The 21,342-nt window shown below is 38.0% G+C and overlaps 1 protein-coding gene across 1 annotated transcript; it reads right to left on the reverse strand.

Moving 5' to 3' along the window:
- Nucleotides 1-2,743: 2,743 nt before the first annotated feature.
- On the reverse strand, nt 2,744-13,040 carry LOC103509329 (phosphatidylinositol 4-kinase type 2-beta). The gene is made up of 6 exons (XM_008473939.2): nt 12,838-13,040; nt 10,914-11,015; nt 9,715-9,840; nt 9,246-9,500; nt 8,329-8,540; nt 2,744-3,093 (listed from the first exon to the last, which is right to left on the reverse strand). Exons 1-6 carry the CDS (start codon nt 12,964-12,966, stop codon nt 2,994-2,996), a joined length of 924 nt encoding a protein of 307 aa, XP_008472161.1. The 5' UTR covers nt 12,967-13,040; the 3' UTR covers nt 2,744-2,993.
- Nucleotides 13,041-21,342: the final 8,302 nt, after the last annotated feature.

Below are 21,342 nucleotides of genomic sequence, written 5' to 3' on the forward strand. Positions count from 1 at the left end.
TTACAAAAGTCTACTGAGGGCTATCAGCATTTTATCATTTTGCACTAGAAAAGCGAAAATCACCTAATCAGTAGCTTTATCAGTTCAATTCCGTAGAAGTGCAAGAGAGGTCAAGATCATGAGAAATAAATGTGCAGACTCCGTGACCGAAGGCCGAATATAGTCTGGAGACTGGATTGTAGTTCGGGGACCACGAGTTCGAAAAAATTGGACCAATTCAGGGGGTGGGATAGGGGTTTAACGTCTTTTTTAACAAAAAAAAGAAAGAAAAAAAAAAAAAAAAAAAAACAAAAAAAAAAGGCAAAAACGAAACCCCCGATCATAAAAAAAAAAAAAAAAAAAAAAAAAAAAAAAAAAAAAACAGACAAAACAATGCCAAAAACGAACTGCCTGATCATAACAAATCAATAGAGAAAACAGAAGCTGAGAAAGAACAAGGAGACTTCTTGTGACGGGGGTTTTACCCACCATTCGGCAACAAGCTACCTGCCTCCTCAATTTAACCTAACCCAGCCTGAGTGGAGCTGAGAATCCAGCAGCACGCGGAATCCCCAGATGGTCACCCATCCAGGTACTAACCACGCGCAACGTTAACTTCAGTGATCCGTGGGGAACTGTAGCATTCAAGGTGCTCTCACCGCTGGTGGACCAATTCATAATCCCATCCTTTTTTCACGTACATGATCTCACGTACATGAACCTGCCTCGGTGGTGTAGTGGTCAAGGCGCTCGCCTGGTAAACAGGAGGGCGTGGGTTCAATCCCAGCCGAGGTATGGAATACCTACCTCGGTGGTGTAGTGGTCAAGGCGCTACCTACCTCGGTGGTGTAGTGGTCAAGGCGCTACCTACCTCGGTGGTGTAGTGGTCAAGGCGCTACCTACCTCGGTGGTGTAGTGGTCAAGGCGCTACCTACCTCGGTGGTGTAGTGGTCAAGGCGCTACCTACCTCGGTGGTGTAGTGTGAGAAGGGAAACTACATTTCAAGGTTATGAATGGGAAATGTCCGTTGTCGATTTCAATATCTTCAATTATTATTTTGAGATCTCTGCTGCCAGCCTGGTTTTTATTTTATGTTAGAGGGTAACACTCCTGCCTAGTAAGTGATAGGTCGCGGATTCGATCCCCACCTGGGGCGAACTTTATCCTAAACAGATGAGGTTCGTTCTCGGAACGATTAGCTTTCTCCTATCTCGGTTCTCGGGACCATAAGACCTCTGTTGGTACAGTTTCCTCCATCAAACCGTGAAGAAAAAAAACCATGTGTGGGTCATAAGCTGCTCGCTTAGCAAAAGGACCTATTGAGACCTTAACTAGATATTAAAAACAATCCCGATTACCAATGACATTAATTTTTTATAACTTAACTTTATTTCAGTTGGGGAAATTTTTAGGTAAGTTTAAAATACACAATTCAGAAGATTTGGTGGGTAAAATTAAGCTGGGAGCAGGAGAATTTTCGGATCCACCTTTCCAGGTTTTAGGAAGAGGAGGAGGAGGAGGAAGAATAGGAAAAGGAAAGAGACTTAGATCTTGAGTATCCCAACCCTAATGCTCCCAGCTTTAGGAATAGAAATATTAAAATAATAATGATAATAATATAAAATACAAAAGTCAATACACTTTCACTACCAACTTGGAATAATTTCATGTACAAAACACTGACATAATGTACGTAAGTACCCTTAAGGATATCGTTAGTTATAAAATTGTTAAACAAACTTAATGTTTAGTTATTAGCTTTATTATGATGGAAAATCAATAAATGTAAACTGACTATATTAAAAGATTCGAAAAAAATTGCAATGATCAGTCAATACTCAATATTTTTGACATACACCATATCCCATAGCATAGACGTGTTTAAATAAACCTATTTAGATGCGTTTAAATAGACAAAAACCTTGTATTTTTATCCTTACCTTTCAATTTCGCCTTAGTTATAAACAAGTTAGCTATCACAAACATATTCTCACTGTCACAGCATGCCAGGCACTTAGATAACAGCAAAATATGTGTGAACAGAGGTCCACACTTCCACAGACTTGTTAGAATTACATCCTGCTGAGATGTTCTGATAGTAGTACAATTTACGCTGTTGAATTGAATTGAATATACCTTGTTTATCCTGCTTGAAGGGACTAAAAAGTCCCTTTACCCCCAGCAGTCTAAACAAACTCCCTGTTTTGTTGTTTAGCAGCTTAACTAGCAGAATTACAGCCCGATACTCCAGCTCTATTTTGATGTGATGCCGTGTGGGCTGCTAAGCTAGTAGAATTCCTTTTAGAATTACAGCCTGATCCAGTTCTATTATAATGTGATACCCTGTGATGGCTGCTAAGTTAGTAGAATTCCTTTTAGAATTATTACCGGATCCAGCTCTATTATAATGTGGTACCCTGTGATGGCTGCTAAGTTAGTAGAATTCCTTTTAGAATTACAGCCCGATCCAGCTCTATTATAGTGTGATACCCTGTGATGGCTGCTAAGCTAGTAGAATTCCTTTTAGAATTACAGCCCGATCCAGCTCTATTATAATGTGATCCCTGTGATGGCTGCTAAGCTAGTAGAATTCCTTTTCGAATTACAGCCCGATCCAGCTCTATTATAATGTGGTACCCTGTGTTGGCTGCTAAGCAGAATTCCATTCCCAGCTGCTCACTGGTTGACAGTTAATTTCCGTCGGAGCCGAGTGTATAGAATTCAGCACCACGTGAAGAAGGGACTTTTATTTTGGAACACTCCAGCTCTATTTTAATGTGATACCGTGTTGGCTGCTAAGCTAGTAGAATTCCTTTTAGAATTACAGCCCGACCCAGCTCTATTATAATGTGATACCCTGTGTTGGCTGCTAAGTTAGTAGAATTCCTTTTCGAATTACAGCCCGATCCAGCTCTATTATAATGTGATACCCTGTGTTGGCTGCAAAGCAGAATTCCATTCTCAGCTGCTCACTGGTTGACAGTTAATTTCCGTCGGAGCCGAGTGTATAGAATTCAGCACCACGTGAAGAAGGGACTTTTATTTTGGAATCTCTGAGTAAACGTATCACTGAATGATCGGAACTTGGTTGTCGTACCCACACGACCTTTGGACCTGGAAACATAGATGTAAGAATAAAGAATAGAAGTGAGTAGAATACAGTTGTCGCATTTTATTTAACACTAAACCATAAACCGAAATTTAGAGAGTGGGGGTAAAAATCTCGTAGTCAACTCGTAGTGGGGATAATCAGCTGATTGAAAAAAATCAGCTGTTCGCATGAACCGAGAAAAAAATGGCGACTCTATCGTCAACCGTTTGGGTGACAGGCATTGACGTGACGCGTAGAATATGAATTATCTATACAATCTATAGTAATATGAAATGTTGTATGTTTTTTATTTTTTCTTGAGAGATAGGTAATATTAAGTGTTTGCAAGAATAATTAAATTTAATACCTACTGAAAGAAATTCAAGTATGTATAGGTACTTATACAGATAGGCAGATGAGTTATTATTTATGTCTAAGCACTTGCGATTTGTGATAGTAAAGTATCTACCTATTTATTTAATCTTGTTTAATTATACCATCGCTAAAAAATCACTAATAGTAATAGGTATTTACTTAATCATCTTCATTGTATGTTATTTGTCTTGGAACATTTCTGAGCCACTTTCAGTTCATTGATTTGAAACTTGGCACATCTATGTTAGACCGTTTGAAGGTTCACTTTCCCTTTGTTTGTTCCTTCTTCCAATCAACCTACCTTAGTCTTGGGGACAATATTCAGTCCTAATTTCTGGTCCACCAGACTGGCAACACTAAACCATAAACCGAAATTCAGAGAGTGGGGGTAAAAATCTCGTAGTCAACTCGTAGTGAGGATAATCAGCTGATTGAAAAAAATCAGCTGTTTGCATGAACCGAGAAAAAAATGGCGACTCTATCGTCAACCGAAGTCCAGAGCTTGGTTTAGCATGGCAAGAAGGGAAACGTAAACCTAAAAAATGGTTAACACCCCTCACGTCATAAACTCACTTCCATGTGAAGGGAGGTAGTGACCTTGACTAAACCGAACTCTGGTTTACGGTTTAGTGTTAAATAAAATGCGACAATTATCTCATTACTGCTAGGATGAGACTGAAAAGTCCCTTTACCCCCGCAGTCTAAAGAGGGTCTTACATAATTATATCGCACATTGGAAAAATATGAAGTTACCTTTTTCCATTAGATGAGTGATATATTTGATTCGTAAAATAGAAATATGCCCGCCTAGTTAGCTTGGTTGGTAAAGGTTGAAGACCTAGGTCGCGGGTTCGACTCCTACCCGAGACGAACTATCCCAAGCAGATAGGTAAGATTTGTTCTCGGAACGACCAAGTTCTCCTAGCCTGTCTTCTTTTTTCACTTTCGGGACGATAAGACCGAAGCAATTTCAGTTCCCTCTATCAAACCTTTAAAAAAAAGCTGGGTCCGTCCCTCCGAGAATTTTTTAGCCCGTAGTTTATTCGATCGTGATTAAAGAAAATCAGTACCTATGTACCTACCTACTTTGTTTAATATTCAGTTTATTATTATTCTTGATTTGATTTTTCGATTTTACTTTCATGTAATGATTTAAAATAAGACTAGAGCCTTTAAGCCACCCATCCATTTTTTGGCCTTGCTCGGCGTACCTTAACATAGGTGACGCTAAAACCGGTCTTAAAATAACGACTGAAGTGTTATCAAAAACTTTCTCGCTTTGAGTTCATATGTAGGTCGTCGCGACAAATTTCGAGATCAGAGCTCATTTGTGTGAGAAAATGTGAAAAAAATCCCCCAAAAACCCATTCTTTTGGTTTTTTGGCTTTCTGGACAAAATTTGCACCACCACTTTCGTGTTCCTGGTGAAAAGACCTTTAATTTGATATATAGTTCGACCAGGTTTGGATAAGTCTTTCTATGGGCACAGACCGACCGACAGACAGACGACACCGAAGCGAATACAATAGTCCGTCCCTTATACCTTTTTATTACTATTGTAATAATAAAGGAAAGTACATTTTGCTTTCATTATGTAGTCACACACATTGTTGTACCATACCATACTTCAAATAATTTTCCATGATAAAATATCAGAAACAAAAACCTTGCTGGCACAGCCTTGATACACATTATACATGGTGTGATGTTTTGTTACTTTACCTACATTCAGATCAAGGCCATTGCACCTGGCTAGGATTCTAACTAAAACAAAACTTTTCTAAAATAATAATTTCAACCTCATTGTTATTACACTTTCTAAATAGGTGATTTGAGAGACTAGGGCACCTACCTACTTACCTAATGTAGTGAGTACCTACAGTCCTATGCTGGTAGTATAAACAAGGTAAACAGCTCTTCATAGTACCCAACTAAACTGAAGCAACTTCAAGAATGAAACTTATTTAGATAGCTATGTACATTGCTGGAATAAATTTAGGACAATAAACATGTTAGAATACATAGGTCTTATCATAACAGGAAGTTTGTTGAAACTCAAAATGACCACATCAGTTTCAAAGAGTGCTTTGTAGGTATTAACTGAGGCTGAAAATAAAACATGAATAGGAACGTAGGACATTATGCTGCCTCTATATTGACACTATGATATGGAATGGATTTAAGGTAACATAAGTACCTATGTAAAACACCTACTACATTTTGCTTTCATTATTTATAGTCACACACATTGTTGTACCATACTTCAAATAATTTTCCATGATAAAATATCAGAAACAAAAACCTTGCTGGCACAGCCTTGATACACATTATACATGGTGTGATGAGAAAGCGAGAGTGGAGATCGAAGGAGGTACTCAAATGCATAGCTCAGGTAATTGAAAAAAAGTAGTAGGTATAAGGTATCTAATAATGTACATAGTTGTTGAAATGCCTACGAAAATACCTATAGCTTTTTTTTGTTTTGTTTACCTGATACCTAATCTAATCACACCTACCTGATACCTAATCTTTACATTGTCTTTCCAATCTAACCAGTTAGCTTATCCAATGTCCTATCTATTCATAGATCAATAAAGCGATCATTTCATTTTAAAATGCCCATGTAGTAAAATATGTAGGTAGTAGGTAGGTATTTCATAAAATTATTTTGAATTTCAGATATTCTTGAGACTACCACAGATAGTGGTGAAATAATAATATCTGATGGTGAACCAATAACTGATATTGAAATAGAAGCTAGTACCAATGAGGTAACCTCTACCCCTTCCACCGTCAAAACTACGGTTACCTTCACAAGTACCCATGTCGAAAGCAAACAACATTGTACGAGTACCTCTCATTCAAATGAAACCTCGGGAAGCCGATTCATCCATTACATGAAAAACCTGTTCGGAAAATATAATGTATTCAAGAAAACAACCAAATTCATTCAAATGAAACCTCGGGAAGCCGATTCATCCATTACATGAAAAACCTGTTCGGAAAATATAATGTATTCAAGAAAACAACCAAACCTGAGAAACCCGAGAAAATGGGAACGACTGTGACGAGCACAACAAAAATTTCGCGGTATCATTGGAAAAGACTTCTTTACAAGCTAAAGAAAGCGAGGATCCTACAGGTATCTGACAAGTCAAAATGGCCCACTTGGTATTTGATAAGTAGGTAATTTTGATTCTACCATCTTACTTACCCCTGTTGGATTTTTAACAAAGTAGCTACCACTTGATCCTTGATAAATTCTTTCTGGGAAAATGCCATTGAAATGGGAACGACTGTGACGAGCACAACAAAAATTTCGCGGTATCATTGGAAAAGACTTCTTTACAAGCTAAAGAAAGCGAGGAAAGCAGTAGTAAGAAAGTTTCAAAATCTAAGGACAAGGGGGAACGCAACGAAAAGCAAAGGCTTTCTCAAACGAATTATGGAATACTTCAAAAGGAATAAAACCGAAAATGTAACACAAGCACCAATGAGCCGTAAACGACGTCAAGTGAACCTGAGGGAACACAACGAAACTACTGACAAATTCTTTACCAAAGGTTCTACAAAACCAATGGGATTTTTCAAGAAAATGCCATTGTCTATTGCTATTTCTGCTTGCCTCACCAGCTCTGTGAATCCTGGATCATCTGTAATAATTAAAAAATAATAACATCAGGTACCTATTACAATATTTCCGATAATGAAGTCTACAACTTGGTTAATGATCCTGCAGGTACAATAATGAAGTAAGAAAACAACACATTATTTTCAAAACAATTTACTAGGCAGGTAATTACCTATGGTTTCAAGAGAATAAACATAATTTTAGTAGGTATAGGTAAGTCCTAGGCATTACAAACCTGGAAAATGATTGCCATATGTTTCCCCGTCCATACGTCCAAGTAAGGGTTGATTTTCTCTATTTCGATGACTTTCACTTAGGTTAGATGTACTCGGGCCACAAAATTCAATGTCTGGTAAAATAGCCGTCTCTTCAGAGGATAATGATGACACACCAGAGCTTGGTCTCACATAACCGTTCGATACAGCTGAAGTACTGGGAAATGAAGAATTCAACTGTGTTTGTTCCGTGTCAGTCATTGAATATGGGGCTGAAATACACAACAGCTGCTAGGCCAAATTTAGAATGTAAATTACATTCGCCGATGAGTCATCAAATTACAATAATAAATGCACTGTGCTATCACTACCACACCAGTAAAAACACTTCTATTTTACATAGGTAAACACAATCACAGAGAATGTAAATTACATTTGCCGATGAGTCATCAAATTACAATAATAAATGCACTGTGCTATCACTACCACACCAGTAAAAACACTTCTATTTTACATAGGTAAACAATATCACATTCAGAATAATTTGTGAAGGTTTTGACTTGAAACAAGTTGATTACTGTGTACACATTAAATTAACTATGGACAGTTCCAAAATAAAGAGAATATTCGCACAAAGAACTAGGTATATTTGCAATGAAGAACAATATTAGATCAATTAGATGATTATGAAGATACGATATCCTTTTCTAATTACATAACCTTGGAAATTCATGGAAATTTTCAGACGCAGATTAAGTTTTAGTAGGTACAGAAAATTTGAACAGGCGTAAGATTTGTGAAGGTTTTGACTTGAAACAAGTCGATTACTGTATACACATTAAATTAACTATGGACAGTTCCAAAACAAATATAATATTCGCACAAAGAACTAGGTATATTTGCAATGAAGAACAATATTAGATCAATTAGATGATTATGAAGATACAATTTCCTTTCCTAATTACATAACCTTGGAAATTCATGGAAATTTTCAGACGCAGATTAAGTTTTAGTAGGTACAGAAAATTTGAACAGGCGTAAGATTACACAGGTCCTGCACAAAGTTCATATCAGCCAGCAGAGGTTGCACTAGGTCTCGCGTTTCAATACTAAACGGGACTTTAGCCTGTGGCAGCCACGCCCAATGATACGGGTAGGCTCGCCAAGAATCTGGATGTTTGAATGGAAACGCCAGCCCATTATCAATGGCCGCCAGACGAATGTCTGCCTTGTCTACCACGTTCCAATCCTGAAGAACAAAAATGAGGATATTAGGGTTTGCAAAATAAATTGCCATTTTTTTTTTTCAATCTTCTGCATAGAAAGCAAGGGCGTTATCACTGGACTAACCGTGCACCCCCCTTTTTTTAAGAGGTTTGATAAAGGGAACTTTAATCGCTAAGGTCTTATCATCCCGAAATCGAAGAGAGAAGGAAGACAGGATAGGAGAAAGCCAGCCGTTCCGATAACGAACATTTTCCGTTCAGGATAAAATCCGACCCGGGCGGGAATCGAACCCACGGCCTAGCGCTTACAAGTCAGACGCACTAACAACCAAGTTAACTAGGCTGACTCGTGCCCCTTGTTCGTACAGTTTACCCAAGGCGTGTTCGATTATGTGAAATTTAATTCAGTCAATACCTATGCCCGACAGCATGGCCGAATCTTTTTCATCTTCAACACCCTGGTTGCCAAGCTCGATTATGTTTACCCACAGTGTTTCCACTCGCTTAAGAAAGAAAAATCCCTTATCTAGTTGTAAAAAAATCCCCAAATATTCTCCCTTAACTTCTGATGTATCCCTCACACAACTCAAAAATCCCCAAGAGTGGAAACAGTACATAGCGTTCGTAGCAGCAAGTGTGGTGGCGCCATTAGTCCAAAGAGAAATTCCATTAAGAATTCGTCTCATGACTGACTTCTATTTCACATAATCGAATACAACTCCACTCACCGTTGCATCCTGCATCTCATTCTCCCTTTCGATACCAGAGGGCGCGTTGCTCTGTATATCGGGCTGCGTATACTTGATGAGCCAGTTGTCGTTGCCCCTGTCCGTATTCCGAATGATATAGTCGAGTACCACGAGGCGTTCAAACTGGATTTGGAACGATAGGGCTAGACCGGCTGGCAACGGCTCGAGGTCGAAGCGGCGTAGCCAGAATTCTGCATCCTTGTATCCGTCCACGAACATTTGAAACGAACCCACCTATGAACAGTAAAATAATAGCAATAATGAGGGATTAGGGTATTCTCCTGCCTCGGTGGTGTAGTGGTCAAGGCGCTCGCCCGGTAAACAGGAGGTTCAATCCCAGCCGAGGTATGGAATTTCATCCTCAATATAATTTGACGACAATAATAGTAGTAGCCTACTGCTGGAGTAAAGGGACTTTTCATGTATTCCGAATGATATAGTCGAGTACCACGAGGCGTTCAAACTGGAGTTGGAACGATAGGGCTAGACCGGCTGGCAAAGGCTCGAGCTCGAAGCGGCGTAGCCAGAATTCTGCATCCTTGTATCCGTCCACGAACATTTGAAACGAACCCACCTGTGAACAGTAAAATAATAGCAATAATGAGGGATTAGGGTATTCTCCTGCCTCGGTGGTGTAGTGGTCAAGGCGCTCGCCCGGTAAACAGATGGGAACGACTGTGACGAGCACAACAAAAATTTCGCGGTATCATTGGAAAAGACTTCTTTACAAGCTAAAGAAAGCGAGGAAAAGGCCTGTTTTTTATTCTGATGTAACTGATGTGAGCATCAACATTTGATTTTTTTGTGTTTTATTTTCACTTCCCCACCCTGGTAACACTAAACCATAAACCGAAATTTAGAGAGTGGGGGTACAAATCTCGTAGTCAACTCCTAGTGGGGATAATCAGCTGATTACAAAAAATCAGCTGTTCGCATGAACCGAGAAAAAAATGGCGACTCTACCGTCAACCGAAGTCCAGAGCTTGGTTTAGCATGGCAAGAGGGGAAACGTAAACCTAAAAAAATGGTGAACACCCCTCACGTCATAAACTCACTTCCATGTGAAGGGAGGGAGTGACCTTGACTAAACCGAACTCTGGTTTACGGTTTAGTGTTAAATAAAATGCGACAATTATCTCATTACTGCTAGGATGAGACTGAAAATTCCCTTTACCCCCGCAGTCTAAAGACGATCTTACATACGTAATTATATCGAACATCTAATGGAAAAATATGAAGTTACCTTATTCCATTAGATGAGTGATATATTTGATTCGTAAAATAGAAATATGTCCGCCTAGTTAGCTTGGTTGGTAAAGCGTCTGCCTTTGAAGCCCTAGGTCGCGGGTTCGACTCCTACCCGAGACAAACTATCCCAAGCAGATAGGTAAGGTTTGTTCTCGGAACGACCAAGTTCTCCTAGCCTGTCTTCTTTTTTCACTTTCGGGACGATAAGACCTTAGCAGTTTCAGTTCCCTCTATCAAACCTAAAAAAATCCTTTCTCTTACCGTTCAACTATCACTGCCGGCATTTGCACAAGCTGTACCGGACTCTTGCCGTCTTTCAGAGCCTGGTTGAGGTTCAATATTTGACCTCTCATTCTCTTACCGCTCAACTATCACTGCCGGCATTTGCACAAGCTGTACCGGACTCTTGCCGTCTTTCAGAGCCTGGTTGAGGTTCAATATTTGACCTCTCATCACGGACATTTGCTTCTCAAACAAGTGCCGGTCAAACCCTTTGTCCTCCTGCAATACAAAACAGAGATTAAGATTAAAATAATAATAAAAAAAAAATGTATCTTAGAACCACTTTCGCATTACTAAGGTACATTCTTTTACAGCCATGCCTATCCAAGGACGGAAAAGTTCGATCAGAAAATTTCCCCTCTGCCCGGTATTCGAACCCAGCACCTCCAGGTTGAGTCAGTGCCCTTGACCACTCAGCCACAGAGGTGGACAAAAAAGGGCCCTACGAAATTTTACTGAGTGCTCCCGGTGGACCAAGACCAGAACGTTCAAATGGGATAATGTTTATGAGAAAGCGAGAGTGGAGATGGAAGGAGGTACTCAAATGCATAGCTCAGGTAATTGAAAAAAGTTAGTAGGTACCTATCTAATAATGTACATAGTTGTTGAAATGCCTACGAAAATACCTATAGCTTTTTTTTTTGTTTTGTTTACCTGATACCTAATCTATACAAATACATTGTAGGTACCTACCTAATCTGTTTACCTGATACCTAATCTAATCACACCTACCTGATACCTAATCTATACATTGTCTTTCCAATCTAAACTAGTTAGCTTATCCAATGTCCTATCTATTCGTTCGAAAGCGAGAGTGGAGATCGAAGGAGGTACTCAAATGCATAGCTCAGGTAATTGAAAAAAAGTAGTAGGTATCTAATAATGTACATAGTTGTTGAAATGCCAACGAAAATACCTATAGCTTTTTTTTTGTTTTGTTTACCTGAGACCTAATCTATACATTGTACCTAATCTGTTTACCTGATACCTAATCTATACATTGTAGGTACCTAATCTGTTTACCTGATACCTAATCTAATCACACCTACCTGATACCTAATCTTTACATTGTCTTTCCAATCTAACCAGTTAGCTTATCCAATGTATAGTCAACATGGCTGAACCGATGAGATTCCGCTTTGGACCTTCACACTTGCTCCACAAAGCGGAATCTCACAATCTCATTGCTTCAGCCATGTTTGCTATAAAAAGTCACAAGTCACAAAATAAAATACGGCTTTAACTAGGCTGTCGCTACCAGTTTCATTCACGAAAAATTCCCATTGATGTTTGTTTTTTATAAATACCTACTGAAAGAAATTCAAGAATGTATAGGTACTTATACAGATAGGCAGTCGAGTTATTAATTATGTCTAAGCACTGGTGATTTGTGATAGTAAAGTATCTAGTTATTTAATCTTGTTTAATTATACCATCGCTAAATCACTAATAGTAATAGGTATTTACTTAATCATCTTCATTGTATGTTATTTGTCTTGTAACATTTCTGAGCCACTTTCAGTTCATTGATTTGAAACTTGGCACATCTATGTACAGGTGTTAGACCGTTTGAAGGTTCACTTTCCCTTTGTTTGTTCCTTCTTCCGATCAACCTACCTTAGTCTTGGGGACAATATTCAGTCCTAATTTCTGGTCCACCAGACTGGCACCGGCTTCTGATAAATATCCCTGGTTTTTGTTTCGTTTAACGCCCGCCCTGGTTTGTCCCCTTGATTTCAGGTGATGTATAAGTAGACACGTGCTGTTTCAGGTGAGAAACTCACTCACGAGACATACCCCGACATCCCGCTCAGCACCAAACCTCCATTCGATTGGTTAGTCGACTTCACGGACAATGACGACGGTGGAGTGGCAGAGAAAGTGGCGGAACTTATGAAGTCGAACCAATCCGTGGTGGACTATTTTCTGGCACACCCTGTCAATACAGAGGGCGGACTTCCCAAGACTAGGACGTTCACAGGTGTTAGGCCAGTTGAAGGTTTACTTTCCCTTTGTTTGTTCCTTCTTCCAATCAACCTACCTTAGTCTTGGGGACAATATTCAGTCCTAATTTCTGGTCCACCAGACTGGCACCGGCTTCTGATAAATATCCCTGGTTGGGGATGAGACAGGCCCGTCCAAAACAGCAGGGACAACACAGCTTGTGCATCCATTTGGTCCATTTTGGATTCAGTCGTCCATAGGGCTCTTCATCTTTGGGCTTGAAAACGCCTATCTTTTTCTGCAGAACAAAGAAATTAAAAATTAAAGTCCTTTAAAACTTTAAAACAAAAACAGGAAAGAAAAAAATGACCATTTTATGAGGTAAAAATAAAGTGAATGGTTTTACAAAGTGTGGAAAACATGAAAACAACATCTTGTAGAGCTTTGGATTCAGTCGTCCATAGGGCTCTTCATCTTTGGGCTTGAAAACGCCTATCTTTTTCTGCAGAACAAAATTGGAAAGACATCATAAGAAATTAAATAAAGTCCTTTAAAACTCTAAAACAAAAACAGGAGAGAAAAAAATGACCATTTTATGAGGTAAAAATAAAGTGAATGGTTTTACAAAGTGTGGAAAACATGAAAACAACATCTTGTAGAGGGATATAAGAAATTAAATAAAGTCCTTTAAAACAAAAACAAGAAAGAAAAAAATGACCATTTTATGAGGTAAAAATAAAGTGAATGGTTTTACAAAGTGTGGAAAACATGAAAACAACATCTTGTAGAGGGACTTTTCAGTCCTATGCTGGTAGTATAAACAAGGTAAACAGCTCTTCATAGTACCCAACTAAACTGAAGCAATTTCAAGAATGAAACTTATTTAGGTAGCTATGTACATTGCTGGAATAAATTTAGGACAATAAACATATTGAATACATAGGTATTATCATAACAGGAAGTTTGTTGAAACTCAAAATGACATCAGTTTCAAAGAGTGCTTTGTAGGTATTAACTGAGGCTGAAAATAAAACATGAATAGGAACGTAGGACATTATGCTGCCTCTATTAGGCGTAAGATTAAAACTGAACTTATTACTTGTGTTACTTTGAATTACGCAAGAATAGCACATAGGTACATACAGAGAGAAATTTGATATCTTATCAGTAAGGTTTAATATAAAGCTGATAAAACATAAAACCACTCGATCCAACTCGATCAATGGATTTTTCAAAATTCAAAATTTACCGCCTGTTTTTATTTTGTAAGCGTAAGATTAAAACTGAACTTATTACTTGTGTTACTTTGAATTACGCAAGAATAGCACATACATACAGAGAGAAATTTGATATCTTATCAGTAAGGTTTAATAAAAAGCTGATAAAACATAAAACCACTCGATCCAACTCGATCAATGGATTTTTCAAAATTCAAAATTTACCGCCTGTTTTTATTTTGTAAACAGATGTATTGAGGTTTCCATTTTATCCTGTAGAGTGCGCTGAGATCGCACTTACATGGAGGTAGAAGATTTGTGGATAATGAGAATGCACATTCATCAATCATTGTTCTAATTCTCGCCCCCCCATAATCATGGCTTCGTCAAGTCTAACAGAGATGACTTCATTTTAGCTCCTTATGTCGTTATGCATTTCATAGATTTTTCACAATTTTAGCATACCTACCTATGTACTGCCGAAGCAGTACAATATCCTCAAAAATAGTACGAATGGCTCTTACCTACTCTCTTTACAGGATCACTGGACGTTTGTTCATTAACAAATTATCATGGAGAGAATGCACCATGAAAAGTGAGGTGAAGAAAAACTGAGAACCACCATTTAAAAATACCTACTTTTAAGTTTTACATCTATAGGTAGCTTTGGAAATAAATATACCTATTTTTTCTTTTTGTAACTTGAGATACCTGTTCGGAATGAAATAATTTTTTTTTACGTAGGTAGGTAGCTAACTAGTTACACGAAAATAATTATAATCTTTCATTACTGCGAAGTTTAGTTTAAAATGCTTCATTTAAAGCCCGGGCCCCATGAGTTAAGTGAGAAGGAGTCATGAAGAAAACTTCAAATCATTTAAATTACGTCCCATGCCGAATATTGTAATGTTTTGATTGATTGAGACCTTTGATAAAAACTAGTCATGACTGCTCGAATTGTGAACACAGGTAATGTCGGACTAAATAAAGTTCTATCTATCATCATCTATTTTAAAGTTCTAATTGTGCCTATCTACTGAATTCTTTTAGGAAATAACGTTCTACTAAGTTTTCGAGCGTTTTGTGCTTTTATACAGATACAGAAGTTTCACTGAATACCGTGTCTCAGAAGATTTTCAACTATAATTATTCACTATACCTACTGTACTTAATTTTACAAAAAATCCTAAAATGGACAGTGGAAAAACCTTTGGTTGCAAAGTGATTGGAATGTTTAAGTCGTTTAACAGGGTCAAATCACAGGACAGACTCCGCAATCCTCACACCATCAGATCTACCAAATCAAATTGGTCCTTCAAATACGGCATCATGGTGACATCTGCACTTTGGTGCAAGAAGAGTTTGATAAAAGAAAAATAGGAAATATTCAAATTAAATGGGTATAAATAGTTGAAAGTTTAGAGCAACAAATTCCAAAATAATAAAAGAGTAATGAAAATCTTTATCAATCATTGTTCTAATTCTCGCCCCCCATAATCATGGCTTCGTCAAGTCTAACAGAGATGACTTCATTTTAGCTCCTTATGTCGTTATGCATTTCATAGATTTTTCACAATTTTAGCATACCTATGTACTGCCGAAGCAGTACAATATCCTCAAAAATAGTTTACAGGATCACTGGACGTTTGTTCATTAACAAACTATCATGGAATTCCATGTGTTAAAAAAAAAAATACTAGATACCTCCTACAGGAAGGGGGAAGGTGAATTTTTATCATGCATTCCCAATTCCCATGATGGCCGTGTTATTTCCCGTTCAATTGCAACATGACTATAGGTAGCTTTGGAAATAAATATAATACCTATTTTTTCTTTTTGTAACTTGAGATACCTGTTCGGAATGAAATATTTTTTTTTTACGTAGGTAGGTAGCTAACTAGTTACACGAAAATAATTATGATCTTTCATTACTGCGAAGTTTAGAGTTTAAAATGCTTCATTTAAAGCCCGGGCCCCTTGAATTAAGTGAGAAGGAGTCATGAAGAAAACTTCAAATCATTAAAATTACGTCCCATGCCGAATGTTGTAATGTTTTGATTGATTGAGACTTTTGATAAAAACTAGTCATGACTGCTCGACTTGTGAACACAGGTAATGTCGGACTAAATAAAGTTCTATCATCATCTATTTTAAAGTTCTAATTGTGCCTATCTACTGAATTCTTTTAGGAAATAACGTTCTGCTAAGTTTTAGAGCGTTTTGTGCTTTTATACAGATACAGAAGTTTCACTGAATACCGTGTCTCGGAAGATTTTTAACTATAATAAAATTCACTATACCTACTTTACTTAATTTTACAAAAATACCTAAAATGGACAGCGGAAAAACCTTTGAGTGTAAAGTGATTGGAGTGTTCAAGTCGTTTAACAGGGTCAAATCACATGACAGACTCCGCAATCCTCACACCATCAGATCTACCAAATCAAATTGGTCCTTCAAATACGGCATCATGGTGACATCTGCACTTTGGTTGTTTCTACTCTCACATTTGGTCTCAGGTGAGACTATGAGCACACTCGGGTTATCCGACGCTGAAGTTAGGCTTATGGTTCGGATGTTCGGCCGATCGAGCATACCTTTCAATGTGGTTGATTACTATTTGTCGCGTCAGAATAAAGCGACAGCATTTACGGGTGCCTCCTCTCACATTTGGTCTCAGGTGAGACTATGAGCACACTCGGGTTATCCGACGCTGAAGTTAGGCTTATCGTTCGGATGTTCGGCCGATCGAGCATACCTTTCAATGTGGTTGATTACTATTTGTCGCGTCAGAATAAAGCGACAGCATTTACGGGTGGCAATCAGTACTTCAACGTGTATGAAAACGCCAGGCTGCACGGTTTGCACGGAGGTAAATAAACTAATACCTCCGATATTCAATTTCCCAATGATCTATGAATTCCATTTTTGAGTAATTTTCCCAACTGGACATACTCGTACCAACCTAAGACATAAGTACCATCCGAATATACCTTTAGAAGAATGAGATCAAAGTGAATGTTGATTTTTGTTTACACCTCCGATATTCAATGATCAATGAATTCCATTTTTGAGTAATTTTCCCAACTGGGACATACTCGTACCAACCTAAGACATAAGTACCATCCGAATATACCTTTAGAAGAATGAGATCAAAGTGAATGTTGATTTTTGTTTAGAATAAAAAAATCTGTCCAGGGAGGAAATCGAACCCGCGAGCTAGCGCTTACAAGGTAGACGCGCTACCCTCTTTGACAGCCTAGTTAGCTTCACCTCTAAAATCATTTCATCTTTATTTTGCAATTTTGAGATCTTATTCCTCACATTCCTCAAATTAGGCACTCTACCCTGAAAGCAAACAAGAGCCGTATTCGATTATGTGAATTTTTTTTATAGTCAACTTGGCTGAACCTTAAACTAACACCTCCGATATTCAATTTCCCAATGATTAATGAATTCCGTTTTTGAGTAATTTTCCCAACTGGACATACTCGTACCAACCTAAGACATAAAAGTACCATCCGAATATACCTTTAGAAGAATGAGATCAAAGTGAATGTTGATTTTTGTTTAGAATAAAAAAATCTGTCCCGGGAGGAAATAGAACCCGCGAGCTAGCGCTTACAAGGTAGACGCGCTACTCTCTTTTAGTTAGCTTCAGCCTAGTTAGCTTCACCTCCAAAATCATTTCATCTTTATTTTGCAATTTTATTCCTCACATTCCTTAAATATTAGGCACTCTACCCTGAAAGCAAACTAGAGCCGTATTTTATTATGTGACTTTTTTTATATAGTCAACATGGCTGAACCGATGTTACCGATGAGATTCCGCTTTGGACCTTCACACTTGCTCCACAAAGCGGAATCTCACAATCTCATTGCTTCAGCCATGTTGGCTATAAAAAGTCACAAGTCACAAAATAAAATGCGGCTTTAACTAGGCTGTCGCTACCAGTTTCATTCACGAAAAATTCCCATTGATGTTTGTTTCGTTTAACGCTCGCCCTGGTTTATCCCCTTGATTTCAGGTCATGTATAAGTAGACACGTGCTGTTTCAGGTGAGAAACTCACTCACGAGACATACCCCGACATCCCGCTCACATCATTCCTACCTTGTTTGTACTAACACGGAAATTTTGTGTCTAGACCGGAAATCGGTTGGATTCGCTTACGCATTTTCGGATTCAGCAAATTTTTCACGCCGCGCCGAGTGGGCAGGATCTTGGGTAGGTGATTTTTTTTTTTTGCATCATCCTCATTATTAGGAGACAAGGAGACTTTTGGAAAAGAAAATTATCTAAATATGAAAATAACTTTTACTCTTCACTGGTAAAAAAAACTTTTACTCTTAAAAGTTATTTTCATATTTAGATACTTAAAATGAACCTTCACAAAGTTACTAAGTCTACCATCAATATGCTAAAAAGAAAATTTCCTGGTTTTCAGCTAGTTCGTCACTTGACTCACTAGAAAATTCTGGATTTATTAGAGAGCTTTTCGCAATAAATCATCCACGCATAATTATTTTAAATTATTATTTTCATAAGTAAAATGGGTATTTGGTCCATATTTTGCCCGAGGGGAATGTGCTCTTGGTTCTGTGGATGGCCCGCGAAATGTATAGGTAGCGGGTTTCATTAGAGGTAGCAGCGAGTTAGAATAAAACATTAAACACATTAAGAGTTCGTCATTTATAGTTAACTCAATGGGATTCATGGGGCTATGGGACATAGTTTACAATTTAGGAGCTGACAAAACTATCAAACATGTGAATTTCTCTCGCAGCAACATTCAAAGAACATCACAATGAGATTAGAAGCATAAATTATTTATGTTACATTAGTACCCAACATGACTGTGTCTTGTTTCAGATCCGGAAATGTATGTTTTTTAGTAACATCATAATAAATTGTAAATAAATCATATAGGAAATATTGGAAACCACGTGGCTTGAAGAATCAGTGTCGAATAGAGAAATAATGGTTAAATCCTCCCTAGATCTGACCCCTATTTCAGAAAGGAAAGGTGTATTATCCTTTCAGGAAATTGACCACTGGAAAATCGACCACTGCTCCATTCAGTTTCCATTGGAACAGTGGTCAATTTTCCAGTGATCAGTTTCAAAGGATAATACACCTCAACTTCACTCTTTGCATTTCGCAAATTTTGTGACGTCACTGCGACTATTAAAGAGCTTTCGCAATGTTTTTAAAGGTTTTCCCTCAGTTGACTGATTATTTGATGACGTAAAATTGGATACAGACATTCCGTGATTTCCATTTTATTGGCATTAGATCTAGACGACTTGCCATATTTTTGAACCAACCGCGAACCTAACCTAAAAAATATTAATACGTACCTACCTATATTGCAAAAGAAATTTCTGCCCATCCTCAAGCTTTCATTAGCCCTTGATATGCTCTCTCCTACAGCATTTCCCAATCGCATAGACACCACTGATGCAAATACATATAAGCAAGTACCTTTCCCTGAGAATGAATGGAATGTTTTGCGCCTCCACTAAAGCCACGTGCCTCTGTGCTTCTTGTATTGATAGATCGTTTTATTTTCATCTTGATTGCTGATTGGATTTCTATCCGGAGATATAAAGGGTGGTAGCGAGATAGTATGGCTATCCAGATGATCCTGAAATTCGACAGGAAACACTTTTCTTAAGAGGTTTGACAAAGGGAACTGTAACTGCTAAGGTCTTATCGTCCCGAAATCGAAGAGAGAAGAAAGATAGGGAAGGAGAAAGCCAGGGTGGTCAATTTTCCAGTGATCAGTTTCCCGAAAGGAAAATACACCTTAACTTCACTCTTTGAATTTCGCAAACTTTGTGACGTCACTGCGACTATTAAAGAGCTTTCGCAATGTTTTTAAAGGTTTTTTCTCAGTTGACTGATTTTTCTTTTTTTTTCCATAAGTTTCCATTTATATTTCATCGACAAAAAACTCAGAACCTACATTTTTCATATAAATGGTATACCCACCCGTATAAGCAGAGCTTGTGCCACGGATTAGTTGATGACGTAAAATTGGATACAGACATTCCGTGATTTCCATTTTATTGGCATTAGATCTAGACGACTTGCCATATTTTTGAACCAACCGCGAACCTAACCTAAAAAATACTAATACGTACCTATTGCAAAAAAAATTTCTGCCCATCCTCAAGCTTTCATTAGCCCTTTATATGTTCTCTCCTACAGCATTTCCTAATCGCATAGACACCACTGATGCAAATACATAAGCAAGTACCTTTCCCTGAGAATGAATGGAATGTTTTGCGCCTCCACTAAAGCCACGTGCCTCTGTGCTTCTTGTATTGATAGATCGTTTTATTTTCATCTTGATTGCTGATTGGATTTCTATCCGGAGATATAAAGGGTGGTAGCGAGATAGTATGGTTATCCAGATGATCCTGAAATTCGACAGGAAACACTTTTTTTTTAAAAGAGGTTTGACAAAGGGAACTGTAACTGCTAAGGTCTTATCGTCCCGAAATCGAAGAGAGAAGAAAGATAGGGAAGGAGAAAGCCAGCCGTTTCGAGAACGAACATTATCCTATTAGGATAAAATCCGCCCCGGGTGGGAATCGAACTCGCGGAAACACTCCTTATCACAAATACTTGTAATAAGAATTCCAAGTTTGGAACCAAAATTGATAGTTAGTTAGATTAAGAAGAAGAAGAAAAGAAAAAGAAGGAAGAGAGAAAGAAAAAAAAAGCTCAATAGTTCAGTTTGGTTTGCCGTTGTTGACAGCCAAATTGGGTATGAGTGGTCCCATTGCAATCCCATTAAAATTTAATATACGCTCATATTTGACTACACCCTGAACATGTTCCAGAGTGAGCTAAGGGTGCTCATCGCTATTTCCTGTAGGAATTTCAATCTCCATACACATCTTTGCGTATATCCGGTGGTTTTGAGTTCTTTACTCCATACTCCATGCTCATATACATATATGTATTTATCTATTTATGTAAGTATGATATGTACATTGTATATGCTCTGGGCTATGGCAATGAGTATGAGCGAAATGAGCAGGTATTTTTAAGTATCTAGTACATTGTATATACTCTGGGCTATGGCAATGAGTATGAGCGAAATGAGCAGGTATTTTTAAGTATCTACTGAATAGAATCAACCTGTCTCTTGTATGACACTTCGATCAGGAGAAATTAGTCTCGGCTCATTGAAGTATATACATAAATACCTACATTACCTGCTCCTGAAAGTTGGGTCACAGACGAAATTTCAAACATTTATTATGTAAATGACAAGGTGCCTGAAAATTTCGCAACGTTACATTTTTGGAAATCTTTATTATTATGGGTTTGATAGAAAGAACTGTAGTAGGTAGTAACGCAGGCAGGTTTTA

This window comes from Diaphorina citri, unplaced genomic scaffold, assembly GCF_000475195.1.
Source record: "Diaphorina citri unplaced genomic scaffold, Diaci psyllid genome assembly version 1.1 scaffold488, whole genome shotgun sequence".
Lineage (NCBI taxonomy): Eukaryota > Metazoa > Arthropoda > Insecta > Hemiptera > Psyllidae > Diaphorina > Diaphorina citri.